General features: G+C 43.3%; 1 protein-coding gene across 1 annotated transcript; it reads left to right on the plus strand.

Annotated features, from left to right (window-relative positions):
- Positions 1–1111: 1111 nt before the first annotated feature.
- cbx7b (chromobox homolog 7b) lies at positions 1112–12599 on the plus strand. Its single transcript, XM_071528235.1, has 7 exons — positions 1112–1292; positions 7875–7918; positions 9020–9085; positions 9236–9302; positions 10521–10790; positions 10839–10908; positions 12400–12599. Exons 1-7 carry the CDS (start codon positions 1224–1226, stop codon positions 12597–12599), a joined length of 786 nt encoding a protein of 261 aa, XP_071384336.1. The 5' UTR covers positions 1112–1223.
- Positions 12600–16857: the final 4258 nt, after the last annotated feature.

Consider the following 16857-nt stretch of genomic DNA (forward strand, 5'->3'; position numbering starts at 1 on the left):
TGTCCAGCCAGACATGTGTTGTGGATGACTGAGAAGTCAGCCTTATGAGAGATTTATATTGATGACGGTTGTAGCTTATAGATCTTATCAGCTTAAGAGAAACTGTTTATTCTATACATGTATTGTCTGTTCATGACAATATTGGCCTTAACTTGTTTACATAGAAAAATAACATGCATTTGCTGTTGAAGATGAAGAGGGGCGGTGTAGTTTTTTGAGTGTATTTGAGGAGTTTTATTCCAAAGCACCGATTTACGTTCAGAGAGAGTGGGGGCAAAAAAGCTGAAGTTTATCATTTAATATCTAAAATATAGAGGATGTAGTCTCTAATGGTGTTATCATTTTGTCAGCCAAGGACTTATGTTGCCTACAATCCTTTTAAAAAGTATAATTTTATAAAGAGTAGGCGTCAGATGTTTTTTTTGTTTTTTTTTTTCAAATGGTGCATGTCTGATTTTTGGAATGAAACTCTGCAATTCCAGCTCAGTCTCTAGACCTTTAATGTCATTATTATATCCAAGTGAAGCTGCGTTGAAACATCCACAGGTCGATCTGGTGACTACATGACTACAAACTCTCACTACTGACATTCAACATCGTAGTGGGTTTTGCTTTTTTTTGCCATGACAATCCCACCCATTCATCCCTTCCCAATCAAAGAGTCCTGATTAAATGTCACTGTATTTTCTGTTTTGTTTTGTTTTTTTTGCATAGAAATAAAAATGCTTATAATGGCACTTTATGTACAAGCTGCTGTGTGAGTCATTTGTTGCTATGAAAGGATTATTGCTGTATTATCTGCTTTGGATGAACCAGAAAGTACCTCTCGCTTTACCCTGGATGTTGGGGATGTTTTTGATATCCAGATACTGCCTGATGATGATGACACAGTCGTGCGCGTGCGCGGACCCTAGGCCCAGCACAACGAGAGCTGCGCTTGCCGAACACGGAGGGGGGGAGCGTGCCTTCGGAACGGGGCCGCGCGCGAAGCAGTGTGCAGATGTGTCGCAGATTTGTAAAGTCACTGGACGGACGGAAAGATCCAGTACGAGGAAGTAGATCTGGATAAATGGGCCTCAAACTGTCAGGAAAACAAGGCGGCTGAGAGAGAGAGAGACGGACTGGCAGGAGAGGACAGACCGGGACCGCTGTCACAAACAGTTAGCTTAGTTTGTAACGGAGAAGACGCCACTTTGACAGTTATAACGGACGGCGCCGCGGAGATGGAGCTGTCAGCGATTGGAGAGCAAGTGTTCGCGGTGGAATCAATCGTGAAGAAAAGAGTTAGAAAGGTAAGGATATTTGGTGGATATTTTCCAGGCTGTTCGGCTGTGGGACGCTGCCAACATCTGACTGACAGTTCGGCAATTTTGTTTTGTTTTTTTGGGAGGGGGTGCGGGTGCTACTTTGGATGCTAATGAAAGCCTGTGAGATTAAGCGGACAGAATTGCGCGACTAATCTGGTTATCTAATTGCAAGCTATCCTAAAGGGGGGCGGGTTACCGGAGGATGGCCCTTTAATATAACGTGGAGTGTGTTGCCATTGCATTACAGCCTAGCATGCCAGGTGTCGGGCCAAACAGGCAGGGGGAGAACATAGAGTGACGTTACCAACCTTTAGATCTATTCATTAGCTAATTAGGTCAGGTTTGAGGTTGTGATGAGGTGTTGACAGATGCAGGTGCGTAGCTAGAAATTATGGGTCCAGTGTGCAGGAGGGGGACCCCAGGCCCCCCCCCTCTACTCTCCTCTCCTCTCCTCTCTCCCCCCACCTCATCACCATTATTTCATCTGTGACAAACAACTGTGTTTGCCCGTTCACAACTCAAATGCACCTGCTCATGTTCATTTACTGATTGTGTGACACATCCCTAATTGGAATTAATGAGCATTTAATTAGGACAACTTATATTTTTGATAAAGTTTTATTTGTTTGCAGATTTGTAGATTTCAACCAAACCCTGTTTCAAAACTAGAGCAGTGTGAAGCTGTATCAAATATTAATAAATAGGTGTTTCAGTCCAGTTATTTTAGGGTCCCTCCCTCAGATTGGGACCCTGGGTAATCAGCACCCCTATTCCCCCACTACTATGGCACCCCAAGACAGATGGAGGTTTTTGGGTTACCAGAGCACACAGTGGCATCTATACTCTAACTGTCCCTTGTGTAGACACAACAAAATAAATTGCAAATTGGCATAAGGCCCTGTTGCAACCCCATGAATGCATAAAATGTAGGTGTTATGGGTAAAACAGATTAAGGTATGTACTATGGAAATGATGTGAGGTATGGATGCCTAGTATCTTGAGAGAACAAACATGTACGCTGCTAAGGTTCAATATCAGATTCCCTAAATCCCACCCAATACACATTTATACCTTTTTAATACTCCTAGAACTTTATAAAATGAAAGACATTGTAAAATTCCTGTGGGTTATATGGGGCTGGGATGGAGGGTGAGTGAAGCAATGTCGGGAAAAGTGGTGATCTCACTCATCAGGAATACTATCAAAGCTTGGTAGTGGATGATGTCACCGGGGATGACTAACTCTTGGTGGCTTAGCTGGTATATGGAAGGCATACAGTTTACATTATTCTGTTATTTTTAGATATTGCCTGATGGCATAGCAACATCCTCCTACACATAAACTCACTTCAACTTCAAGAATATCCTTAAAGTAGCATGCTCACATGTTGAGATGTCCGCTCAGTCAGAGATGTGGTGATAAATAAAAAGGTGGGGGTGCAGAAAAGCATTCATTTCTGCTTTTTATTCCCTGAAACACCAGATCCTCACATAACTTAGATGAGTTTGATACTACTTCCCATGATATATACCATGAATTTATGTGATATAGGTTCATATCAGCCTAAGTAAACTGAGTTTGGATGGTTTTACCCTCCACTACATCCCTACTCTCAGCTGAAAACCATAGGTGAAAGCTTTACGGAAAACTTTAAGCTCCTTCCCTGGTCTGTGTGCAGTTAGGGGCAAATAAGAAACAAGTAAACGGCCAATCAGAAACAAGATGCTTCATCCCTACCAGTTTCATCAAAATCAGTGGTGTGACCAGTGGTGTGGCAGTTATGGCCAGTGGTGGAAAAAGTACTCAAATCCTTTACTCAAGTAAAAGTATCAAAACCATAATGGAAAAATACTCCAGTAAAAGTAAAAGTTCTGCATCCAAAAGTTTACTTCAGTAAAAGTATAGAAGTATTAGCAGTAAAATGTACTGAAGTATGAAAAGTAAAAGTACTCTTTCAGAGTGTTAAATTGATGTGTTAACCTGTAAGAAGTATGTTGTAGGTCAAACTGCTCCATACACTGTTGAGGAGTTTAAACTCTAACAATGCAACATATTTTATGAGCTTATTGTTTTGCATGTAAAACCGTATTCTGCAGAGTAAGTAGTAACTACAGCTGTCAGATAAATGTAGTGGAGGAAAAAGTACAATATTTCCCTCTGAAATGTCTCATAAAATGGAAAAAATACTGAAGTACAGTACTTAAGGAAATTTACTTAATTGATTTCCACCTCTTTGGCTGCTGTCAGAGAGGAAGAAAAAATTTGGAATGAAGGTTAATGCAAATTAAGCTGACATTTCTATAAGGCAAGAGTAGTCATCATCATCACCACCATCTTTCTCCTTCCTCTTCTCCTTCTTCTTCTTCTTCTTCTTCTTCCTATTCATGATTACAACGGGCCATTTAATAATACATGATCATTGTGGGATCGCAGGGATATTTTGTAATATTTATTGTGGTTCTGAGCCTTAACCTCAATATTTAGTTGCTTATAATGTTGGCATTTTAAGTTTCCTCCCTGTTTTTTCTCATTAATTTCTATTGGTTGTGATTAAAGGCTGTGTCAGAGTCACATTTTCGAACTTCAACCCCCCTACTGCAAAGTTAATATACCCATATATATATCAAACTTCAGCAATATATTAAGACTTCTTTTAGAGCTGCATTATATGAGTAAATTATTTTGGACTAAAATGTCAACTGGAACGTTAAAATTCCAAGGTCACATTGTGACTCCAGGTTGAGATAAATGTAGAGTAACATGGAAGCTCCACTTCCATTTCTGATTTTGTTTATTTAGGAGAGAGAGAAGAGATGGCTCTGCTTTTAACAGCATTTAAATAGCAAAACCACACAAACAAAGAACAATGGTCTAGTTACACGTACACTATTGACTGTAGTGGAACTTACAAATCTCTATAGAAATAAAACCATACAGGCAGCGTATTTTTTTTTGTTGATATCGTTGTTGATATCGTTTACTGAAAAGAAATGCAAGACAAAGGGATTGTGGGAATTTGGGGGATGTGGGGGGGAGGTTGGAAATGGATGGAGGGGGGTTGGGTGTGTGAGCACAGGTGTTAATGTGCTCACACTGAAGAATTGGAGGATTTGTTAGAGTCTGAGTTGACAGTTGACTCCATCTTGTCCTCCTTGTTCTTCTTCTTTTTCTCCTTACGCTTTGGAGTAAGGGCATCAGCGATTCTACGCAGGAAGCTCCGCTTCTTTTTCTTCTTCTTCTCCAGAAGTTCATTGAGGTCCCTCTCCAGAACAGCAAGCTTATCTGCCATGAAGGCTTTTCTATTTGCCCACTCTCGCTCTTTCTCCTCCAGGGCCTGCTCGTTGTCAGTTTTGGCCCTGAGGAGACCGGCCCTCTCCTCCTGCTGCTGGAGGAGGCAGCTCTCTAGCTTCTGCTCAGTGTGCTTCAGAGCAGCCATGATTCTGGTTTCAGCCTGGGCCTGTGCCTGAGCCAGTTCCTGGGCCTGGACCTGGACCTGGGTCTTTTCCTGAGCATGGACCTGGGCTTGGACCTGGAGCTTGGCCTGTTCCTGGGCCTTTTCTTTGGCCCTTTCCTGGGCCTGGTCCTGGTCCTGGGCCTTTTCCTGGGCCTGTTCATGGGCCTGTTCCTTGGCCTCGACTTGGGCCTTTTCCTGGGCCTGGAACTGTTCCTTGGCTTGTTCCTGGGCCTTTTCCTGGGCATGGACCTGGACCTGGGCCTGGATCTGTTCCTGGGCCTCGACTTGGGCCTTTTCCTGGGCCTGTCCCTGGGCCTTTTCCTGGGCCTGTTCCTGGGTCTTTTCCTGGGCATGGACCTGGACCTGGGCCTGGACCTGTTCCTGGGCATGGACCTGTTCCTGGGCCTCGACTTGGGCCTGGGCCTGGACCTTTTCCTGTGCCTGTTCCTGGGCATGGGCCTTTTCCTGGGCCTTTTCCTGGGCCTGTTCCTGGGCCTCGACTTGGGCCTTTTCCTGGGCCTGGACCTGTTCCCTGGCCTTTTCCTGGGCATGGACCTGGGCCTGGACCTGGACCTGGACCTGGACCTGGACCTGTGCCTTTTCCTGGACCTGTCCCTTGGCCTGTTCCTGGGCCTTTTCCTGGGCATGGACCTGTTCCTGGGCCTCGACATGGGCCTTTTCCTGGGCCTGGACCTTTTGCTGGGCCTGTTCCTGGGCCTTTTCCTGGGCCTGTTCATGGGCCTCGACTTGGGCCTTTTCCTGGGCCTGGACCTGTTCCTTGGCCTGTTCTAGGGCCTGTTCCTGGGCCTTTTCCTGGGCATGGACCTGGGCCTGGACCTCAATTTGGGCCTTTTCCTGGGACTGGACCTGTTCCTGGGCCTTTTCCTGGGAATGGACCTGGGCCTGGACCTGGACCTGGACCTCTTCCTGGGCATGGACCTGGGCCTGGACCTCAATTTGGGCCTTTTCCTGGGCCTGGACCTGTTCCTGGGCTTTTTCCTGGGAATGGACCTGGGCCTGGACCTGGACCTCTTCCTGGGCCTTTTCCTGGGAATGGACCTGGGCCTGGACCTGGACCTCTTCCTGGGCCTCGACTGGGGCCTTTTCCTGGGCCTGGACCTTTTCCTGGGTCTTTTCCTGGGTCTGAGCCTGTACTTGGGCCTGTTCGGCCAAGCCCAGGAACATAAACTGGAGCTGGGTCTGGGCAGAAGAGTCCAGGTCTAGAATCTCCTTAAGATGTTCATCTGCCTCCCTCATAGTCTGGTATTCCTGGCTAGTCCATTTCCTCTGGGTCTGTTGCTGCTTCTCAGCAGAAGAGTCTAGGCCCAGAGCCAGCTTAAAATATGCTTCTGCCTCTATCATCATCAGATGCTCCTGACTGCTCCATTTCCTCTGGATCTGTTCCTGGACCTGGACCTGTTCAGCCAGCCCCAGGAACATGAACTGGACCTGGGTGCGGTCAGAAGAGTCAAGGTCCAGAATCTTCCTGACATATTCATCTGCCTCCCTCATCATCTTATAGTCCTGCCTGCTCAATTTCATCTGGGTCTGGGTCTGTTCCTCGTTCTGGACAGAAGAGTCCAGACCCAGAACCAGCTTCAGCTGTTTTTCTGCCTCTATCAGCAGCAGATGTTCCTCGCTGCTGGAGAGTGGGTCCAGGAGCCCGGTCTTCCTCTCCGCGGGGAATTCCAGGTAGGTCTGCCGTGCAGTAATGTGGGCGGGGCTTACCTGGGCATCCTCCGGCTCCGTGTTGTGCTGGATCTCCATGTATTTATGTCTCTTGTCTATCTTTCTCTCTCTCTTTGTCTTGTGTGTCGCCTCCATCGCTCCAAAAAGTGAAATGCCTCTGTGTTCTTTGCACTTGGAATTCTAACCTCACACTGCATTCACTGCCCCCGTTGTGACACCACAATGTATGAAGTTAGTAAGATTCTAAGTTCCCCTTGATGGACAGGACTATCAAAGATTCTGTGTGTTTTGATTAGATTTTTTTGTGTCTAGCTTCAGTTAAGTGAATAAACCACTGCACTATGTCATCTAACTAATGTCATCTACACACAGAGGTGGTAGAAGTACACAAATTCGTTACTCAAGTAAAAGTGCAAATACTCATCTAAAAATATACTCTGGTAGAAGCTGAAGTACCGTTTCAAATCCTTTACTCAAGTCAAAGTATAAAAGTACATGGTCTTAAATTTACTTAAAGTATTAAAGTAAAAATCGTTCTCCAAAATTCATTTCTAATGTTCTAAATTGGTTCTCTGTTGAGCTTTCCTCTGAATCACAGATGAGAAAGAGTCTGCAGCTCAACTCACAAACGTTAATTCTAGCAGCTGAATTCACTAACGTTAATTCTCTCTCTCTCTCTCTTGTTGCTTCTCTCTCTGTCCCTTTCTTTCCTTTTTGGTGTCGCTTTGCTGAACAAGCAGCCAATCAGGTCTGGTTCTTCATCAGCTGCTTCCGGGATGGAAGCTGTCTGATGTGGAAAATAAAAAAATATATGAAAATCAGTTGATGATTTCCCAAGAGTAAAGAGTTTTGAAAATGTAGTGAGTAGAAAGTACAGATTTTTCTGTACTTTCTGTACTTTGATTTTTCTTCAGTGAAAGAAAAACTTGAGCATGCAAGTATTAAGTATGAGAAAAACTGCATTCAAGAATGTATGTGTGAGCAGACTTGCCAGTAAAATGCATTAAAACATGAATATATCATGTTATGTCAAACACTGCAGGTAAAATATGTAAACTGTGTCTCATCTCCTCTGACATTTTCCTCTGATTTATTTTCCGATGAAGTCTGACTTTACTTTCCTACAAAGTCTGACTTTATCTTCCAAGGGCAGTAACTGCACAGGAATCGGTCTTGGTGACATCAGCAGCACATGCAGTGACATGATCCATACTGCTCACACTGCCCAGTTTCCCCCTGGGGATGATTAAGTTTCATGTCATCATTTGTTTCCTGTCACGGTACAGAGACAACAGGACGACAGCTACAGTCAGAGGAAACACTATGAGACATGAAATACACAGCAGACTGCACAGATCACTCTACATATTTACATTTAGCGTTTTTTATGTTCATGCTGCTCTTAAAACTTTGTGTTTTTACAGGGGAATGTGGAGTATCTATTGAAGTGGAAAGGATGGCCTCCAAAGTGAGTATGTATAGATGTATAGTATAGATATAGATGTGTAGTATACATATAGTATGTACTTGAATAGAGGGATGGATGGATAAGATAAGATAAGATGAAACTTTGTTGATCATTGTGGGGAAATGTGGTCATTGCAGCTGCAAATGTAATAGGATTCAGCAGGGAAAAAGAAAACTGAATGTAAGCACACAAATCAGATATTAAAATAAGCAATAAAAATAGTAAAAACAACAATAAAAGCAGTAAAGTAGAATACAAACAATTATGGGGTTATGTAAGCATATTCTGTCGACAACTTTGCATGTTAAGTGGACTGTAACAGCGGGAAGTATGGGAAATAAATGGAATATTAACATTTATGTATTTACTTACAGTTGTTACAAAGTCTCAGTTGCTTACTTAAATATTGATTGCTAAATATGAAACTTTGTTACATATGTATAAACACAGCATTATAAAAGTGTTATGAAATGTAGAAATATCAATATGTACATGGTATGAAATAGTGGAACCATTATACAAATATAAATAAATATAACATTGTGTGAAGCTGAGTAGCAGATATGTAAATTTACAGCAGTATAGATAATGTGCAAATGTGCATTGTGTTTGTATTCACGTGTGTGCAGGAGGCCAAAACAAAACTATACACTTATCAAACTTATTCAGCTTATAGATAACGATAGCATATGTGCAGAATGTGCCATTGGACTATGTTAAATTGATTAAATTGGTTAAACAGATTAATTTATTAACAGGGTTCTTGCACAAGTATGGAGAATGATTTTCATAATTATGATTAAAAGTATGGGAAAACCTTTTCATATTTAATACTTCTGCTCTTCAATACACAAAAAAAGACATACTTGCCATATTCATAGATGGGAACATTCCTTGCAAAGTGTAAAAAATTAGGTTTGGAAAAGTCTGGAATTTAAAAATGTAAAATGTGCAAGAACCCTGTATTAATGGACAGATTGATTTGATTAATAATCGATCCAACAAATGAATGAATGAAAGGATGAATGAATGAAAGAATGAATAGAAGAATGAAAGAGGAAGAGAGACCTTTATTACTCTTTATTATTTCCCCTTTTGCAGATACAGCACATGGGAGCCCGAGGAACACATTCTGGACCAGCGCTTGGTGCAGGCCTATGAAGAGAAGTGAGTAAGACCCAAAACCACCGTGTGATATCGGCCTGAATCATCTAGACACAAACAGGGCCTGACATCAGCACTCAGACACGGTTGATGAATGCACAAGACATTTTTTCTTGTCAGCCTTGTTGTTAACAGTCTCCTTGGCTTTTATAGAGAGCAGAGAGAGAGAGTTGTGGGACACAGGAAGAGAGGACCCAAAGCCAAAAGACTCCTGCTGCAGGTAACGTTTGGATTTAATGGTGAAAGGTGGGGAGGAGATTCTCATATTCTCTACTTCACTTCTTGGTCATATCCAGTCATCCAGTCATCTAATCATCCAATCATTGTGCCTGCTGTTTGGGTATTTCACCAAGTTCTCACCTCTCCACCTCACAGTTCGCTCGCCTTTGGCATCCCACCACCTTCCCACTCTTCTCCCACATCTCCTAAACACACACAACCACAACCTAAAACCACATCCGAGGGCTGACTTCGCTCCACTATGTCAAACCCAAACTAAATGTCGCACAAGCAAATTCCAGCAAACTCTTTTCCCTGTCCAATCCTGAATATGAGAATCACAAGCTAGTGCATTTGTCTTCATTTCCTTCCTGACAGCAATAGATAGGCGAGGCTCTAGGCTGCTGCTGCCCCAGTTTCACTTTGCTGATTGGCTCGCATGTTTCTTTCTGTAAAACTGAACCTAAGGTGAGTATTAAATCCAAGATACGCCAAGCCGATAACTTGTGTCCTTGTGGAGACCGTTCTTCCCAAATTCTCAAGAACGCAAGAACAGAAAGGCATCTTTACAGTTTGAGGAAGTTTGAGATTAAGACACACTGGTTTTCATTTTCCCATCCGGTTCTGTTCTATAGACTAATGTGTCGCTCTCGCAGTGAATCTTGGGGCTTCCCGTTTATTCTCATTGGCCAAGTCACCATCGATTGTATCCTTGGCTGGCAGGTAAACTTCCGGGATCTTTATCCATCTTTTGTCTTCGCAGTCGGCCTAACTGTCCGAGTGGGAAGTTTAAATACTGTAGCTATTTAATACAAGATGGCGAATCTTTGGTTTTTGGAAAGAGCTTTAAGAAGAGAGCGAGTCTTTAGAGACAGAAACACCCCATTAGAGATCTGCAACAAAATCAAGAAGTAGTGGAGCGTCTGGCGTTTTCACATTTAGCATTTGGCATTTATGTCTTTTATTTGACAGTTCAAAGTAGAGAGAGATAGGAAAGATTGGGGGAGAGAGGGATGACATGCAGCAACCCAAGATGCTGCAGTTGCATGGTCGGCATCTTGGCCCGCTGAGCCACCAGGACGCCCAACTTCAAGTCAGATTTAAGTCTAAAGTCTAGGTCTGTCTTTATGCCACTGGCACCTGGTTTATGTGAGGAATTAGTCAAATGATTCTGACATGCATCTTTGTCTCTCTCTCTCTCTCTCGGCTGTGGATGCAGGACACCTTCTACACCATGGACCTGCGCAGCGCCCACAAGGCTCCAGAGAAGCCCCGCCTGCGCCTCTCCCTGACCCGCTCGCTGGACCCCGAGGCCGACGATCACATGTACGACGCCTGCAGACGCACCGTCCCGCCCCGACTGGCACACCACAAAAACAAACCCGGCGGGCCGCAGTTCAGGTGCCTCAACTCCAACTCTCCTACTCCTACAGAAGAGGACTGGGAAGGCCGGGAAGAGGAGGAGGAGGAGGAGGAGGAGGAGGATGAGGTGGACGAGGAGGACGAGGACAGGGAAGAAGAAGTAGAAGAAGAGGAGGAGGAGGAGGAGGAGAAAGAGGAGGCCCAGAGGGAGACGAGGACAGAGATGAGCGGAGGCATTCTGAATGGTAAGTGTGTCAGTCGGTCAGCCAGGAGACTCTAATCAGCAAGGCGACCCAGTTTGCCACAAGGATACGCCTGACTCTGTTTGTCAACCTCTCAGCAGGAACTGATAGGCTTGTTTCACCGGGCGCACACCCAAAAAAACGCTAAGCTGCCCCATCCTGAGCTGATTAAAGCACAGGTCAAATTAAACACTTGATCTTTTTTTTCTCCCCCATTTCTTGTGGTCACTTTTGCATGTAAGTGTACGGAAACAATTGCTGCAGAGTCTTTATTTTAGAAGTACAAAATTCAGCTAGGAATGATTTGACCTGCTGTTTAAAGGTATTAAAATAGTATTCTGTGAGATCTTCCTTTTTTATTTTGGCAAACAGTGTGTCCGGTACTGTGAAGTCTTTTCTGTTGATGCAGTTTGAGTTTCTCTCTTCTCTGTCTGTTCAGCCATGGTGGCTATCGCTGCTCATGCTAACTACCCAGTTCTTCTTCTTCTTCTTCTGTTTATTCCAAACAAACCGTAAAAGTAAAACGCATCACTTATGGTGCTGCGGAGGATTTTTTTTTAGAACAGACAATGGAAAAGCTTTCATCAACTGGATATAGGCAGCAAAACAGAACTTTATTTATATGAAAATGTCGTGAATTATTACTTTTAAAGAAAACCGCATTTGGTGAGTGAAGTAGTTACATATGAGACAAAAGTAGCATTTGACAGGTTTTCAAAAGAAATGATAGGCAATGACTTCAGATACCCAGGGCAACCAATAATCATAATCATAATACACTTTATTATATAGCACTTATCAAAATAACATTACAAAGTGCTTTACAGAAGAGTAAAAGCAGGCTAAAAACTGAGCAGGCCAAAACCTAGAAAGTAAAGACAAAAATATAGCATAGTAAAGAACCAGGGCATTAATAATAGAACCAATATAAAAGGCTTTTCTATTTTTAAAATGTATTTAAAAGCCTGAGCTCCTCTTGCAGGCGATTATATTAGCAATATTAGCAATGTTAGTAGTTGACTATTGATGAACTTAAACTAAAAATATGCATGGTAAAAAGTGAAAATGTTCTACTAATGAGAAGTATGACTGTAAGCTTTTATTTTTAGGTTGACCGTTACAAGACAGTAGTTAAATTAAAAAAAATTCTCACAGTGAAATCTGTTTTTGGCCATTTCACCGCCCTCAAGTCTTCCCTAAATAATTTTTTGGGTTGCTTGCAGGGCATTTCTGTCCTCCCTGATGTCCCAGCAGCGCTCTTTGTTCCCTTTGTCCTGCAGGCAAATGCATCATATCTGCCTTTGTCAGTTATGACATCTAACAGAGCAGAGATAAACTATCCAGGTCAGTCCAGGGAGGTTAACTCAATAACAACAAACACGTGACGGGCTTGATGCAATCACTGCAACTCTACCTCTGTCTCCCTCTGTCTTTCTCTAAATATCTCTCTCCCCCTCCCTCTCTCCTCTCTCTCTCCTCTCTCTCCTCCTTCAGGACAGACGAGGGCAGACGACTGGATCCCCGCCGTCGGCCCGGACGAGGTCGCTGCGTCGGAGCGGCCGGACGCCTGGAGGCCCGTCATCGCTCCGGGCGAGGTGACGGTCACCGACGTCACCATCAACTCCCTCACAGTGACTTTCCGGGAGGCGCTGGTGGCCAAAGGCTTCTTCAGAGACTGGGGCCTGGAGGTCTGAGACACCATGGAGGAGGGTGGAGGGAGGGTAGAGGGGGGGGGGGGGGGTCGGAGGCGTGAGCGTCCGTCGAGGGCCAGCGGTGTCGATGTTTTCGTTCCCTCTGTGTGAGCGCTCCCCTCTCCTCTCTGTACCGGACACTTCCAGCGCGGTCGGCGGCTCCGCTCACATGCACAGAGGAACCTGGGTAACGTTTCACTTCGGGTCAAGATGTTCACACGCCCCTTTAATGCCCTGCGACTGAGCTGCATTAAGTGATCTGGGACTTTTATTGGCCCCTATCTGTGATCAAGGAATTGCCAAAACAACTTAACTGTAGCCTGTAATTGACACAAATCGCATTTTCACAGGAGAGAGGAGTAAGCTAGCTAATTAGAGCAGAGATCCAACAGAAACGTCTAGTGAAGAGGAGATATATCACCATGCTGAATACTGGAATAATAGTGCAGATGTATCATTTGCTTTTTTGACTTGAAACCAAAATGTGTTGCGAAGCGGGTCGCTCGTCTTCCAGCACCTGAACAGTTGAAAATGCGAGTAGAGGTGACTTGAAACTCCAGTGGATTTGGAGTTTTAATTCCAAAACGGACTACAGGCTAGAAAGATTTGAAAGCCAGGAAATCATTGAGTAACTGGTATTGATCAACAAATTTATCAACCCTGTGTTGATGTATTGTTGTCATTTTGTGCCAAGGGACAGGAAAAATCATACTTTTTTCACCTTAAACTGGTTGACAGAATATTCCTTTCCACCTCTGTGGCTGTCACATCCACAGATAATCTAATACAGGTGAAAGACATGACGATCCAAATAGTAATAGTAACAGTATTGATCGTGCGCCGCCATGTTTTCTGTTGACATCAAATTATGCCTGTAATCCTGCGTCTGAGTTTGTGCGGACGGTGAAAACCAAAAGTGAGCGGTGTAAGATGTTTCCATGCCACAGCACCCAGTTGAATATGGGAGTGAACCAGGTGTTTTAACCAGATTTCTCATAATCAGACTCTGAGCTTAACCAGTTTCTTCCAAACCGAGTCGTGACGTTCACACCCGTCGACCCACCGGTCTCTTCTCTGGACTCTGTGCAGGTGAACGCAGCCGCCGGCTCCCGTCTCTCTTCCACACTAAAGCTTACCGTTCAATACTGGACTCAAGTGTGATGTACATAACTCTACATAAACTACAGTGCGGTGGGCGTAGCTGCCAGTCCTAATACTAACATGCAGTGCCGATACCCGTAACCCGTAAAAACACATAGACTGTTACTACTGTACGACACGTGGCTTAGTCTTGTACGCGTTTCAGAATCCTCTGAGAGAAGACTTGATCCGCCTGCATGCCTTTCTCCTCCAGAATATATCGATATCTAGGTTTTGCCCTCCAGCGGGAAAACGTGGTGTGGAACCATGCGAGCGAAATCTGAATCTTGTACCAAATAAACGAAAACAGAAAAGTAGATTTGAGACTTGAGAAATGAACGAACTATGGAATTGCACTGTATTTACATTGTGTGGGCTGCGTGTCCATCAGGAGCCTCTCCTGCAGGGTTCGACTGATACAGGGGTTTTAAAGGCCGATACTGATGCTGGTGTTTAAGTTAAGGGTATATACTTAAGTATATATTTAAGTTTATAAGTCATTGAAAAGACAATATTTGCTGCTGGTATTTAGAATCTTTAAATTTGACCATTATCATGCCAAAAATAACAAGGATTCTGTGTTTTTTGTCAGGGTGGAAAAGCCTTTAGAGCATCATGGGACACTAAAACTCTCCACTGACACCCAGCTCTTTAAAGTGATGTTGAACATTGGTGGGTTGTGTATCTTTCTCCATAATAAAACCCCAAAAATCAGTCATTCTGTCATCTGTTGCTCTGGTAGAGGAGATTGAAGAATTGTGTTTTTTTTCTCTCTCCCCATTCACTGCCATTGTATGGAGGAACAGTCTGAAAATCACACTTCTAACACATAAACGAACAAAGCAGATTCTGAAATATATATATAAAAAAACTAGTCATTCTGCTGATTGTGCTTAAGTGAATCTCTTTCTTTGTGTTTATTAAACCTTTCAGTTTGAACAAGTGTAACACCAAAATCCGATCGGAGGAAACTTATGCCGATGTAACGAAGAAAATAAAACGTTTACCAATAATCGTAGATAGGCAAAAAAAAGGTGGGAGACAGGACTTTGACAAAGCAGATTCTGCCAATATATAAAAAAACAAGTCTCTCACTTTTAGGCTCTACCAAAGTTCAACATCACTTTGAAGCAGTGACCCAAGGCAAGGGGAACTCTGGGATACATTACTGCCTTTTAAATGTAGAATTAATTAACAGAAAACATTATTGAACAGCTAAATGAACAGATAAAATGAAATTTTTACAGATAGTTTTTCTGTAGCTGCTGTGTTTCGAGAGGAACCTCCATCGTTATCGGCAGCGAACCGACACTGAAAAGCCGCCATCTGATATTAAATAAAAGCCCAGTTATCGGCCCCCGATCTCTATCAGTCTAACCCCTGCTGGCCTCGGGCCCGGTGGACACAGGAGCCGACTTGATGTGTCACGTCTGTGGAATCTCCCACAGCGGCGTCCCATTGGTCCGAAAAGTTGTTTACCCCGCACCGAGGATGATGGGTCAGCGTCTCGTGATCCCAAACAGTCTCTGTGTGATTATGAAGCTGCAGGGAATGGAAGTGCCTGATGTTGCATTTTTTTTTATTTTTTTTTGTCAGTGGAGCTTTTAGGGCTAATCTCTCCCTCTCTCTCTCTCTCCCTCTCTCTCTCTCTCTCTCTCTCTGTCTCTGTATCGTTTTCTCACCCAAACACACACACACACAAACTGACAAAAAAGACATTCACACACACACACACACACCATTACTGTCCCAGCTTGTTTGACTCCTGCATCTCAAAACGCACGATCCTCCGCTGACGATATCAAGACTTGAAGTACGAGGAGACGTTTTAAAGGGGGAGGAGGAGGAGGAGGAGGAGGAGGAGGGAGAAGAACATGTATTTTTAGCCGTTATTTTTCTACATCGACCTGAATGTAAACTATTTATTCTTTAAGAAAAAAGAAAAAAAAGAAAGAGAGAAACCTGTGTATTTGTCACGGAGACGACCGGAGCGAATAGTTTTTTTATACAGTTTTGTGATAACCGCCGAGCCGACGGCAAAACGAGCGCCGGGGTTAGAGGTCGCCTGACGTCGGCCGCTTGTGCTGCTTTCATCCACCGCCGAGCGAAGAACCTTGCACTTTAACGTGATGTAGTGAACCTGCATATTACCTGCTCCAGTCTATGACGTGTCAGTGTGTATAGAAGATTTCTACTGTAATACTAAAATAAATGTTGCTCATGTTTAATATTACCCCCTTTTCTTTTGCTAATTTGGTTTGGTTATTTCGTCACAGCGACCAAGCGTTTCCAGTTTCCACTCATGGATGTAGTTTTGGCGTTTAAATGGAGGCATTTTTATTCTATATTTTCTCTATATATATATATTGAGGGTGTCTGCAAGTTTAAGACTTTTAAAGATGACCAAGAAACCACATTTTTAAGACTTTCTAAGACTTTAAAATCTAATATTTAAGTGTATTCAAGCTGATTAAAGGCCTTGAGTTTACACGATATAATTTAAGACAGTGATTCTCAACCTTTCTCATATCAAGGACCCGCTAATTTACACATTAGAGCCACAGACCCCTAACTTGATGAGATTTTGTCTCTCGGACCCAAATCTGAGAATTCCAAGACTATCTGTACTGTAGGTAGAGAGATAACAAAGAACCTATGATCAAAACAGTCATTCTTCTACCTCTCTAATTGTGTTAACTTTGTGTTAAATTAAATAATGTTTGCTGGGGACCCCCTGGAACCCCCTCAATGACCCCTGGTGGTCCCCGGACCCCTCATTGAGAACCACTGATTTAAGGCATTTTAAGACTTTTTCAGGACCTGCAGACACTCTCATTTACATCTGCTAACGCTCAAATATGTGTTGAATGATTATGCAATCAAAGCATAATCATTGGAAAAAAGTGGAAAAAAGCAACGGTGCAACAACTGAGTATTTTTTCCAATGGTACAAACATACTTTATTGTACAATTAATTTATTGGCCAAAAAAAAAAAAAAAAATCAGACCACCAAAATAACTTAAAAAAGAAACTAATGAAAATGGAGCAACAGTTATTTCATTTTTGCTTTCTCTCAGCAAGCACCAAAATTGTTAACAAGAGAACGAAAAAGTGGTCAAA

Source organism: Centroberyx affinis, unplaced genomic scaffold (assembly GCF_046629955.1).
Source record: "Centroberyx affinis isolate AG114_WGS23_722 - 3 ecotype Tasmania unplaced genomic scaffold, CSIRO-AGI_Caff_v1 ptg001636l_1, whole genome shotgun sequence".
Lineage (NCBI taxonomy): Eukaryota > Metazoa > Chordata > Actinopteri > Beryciformes > Berycidae > Centroberyx > Centroberyx affinis.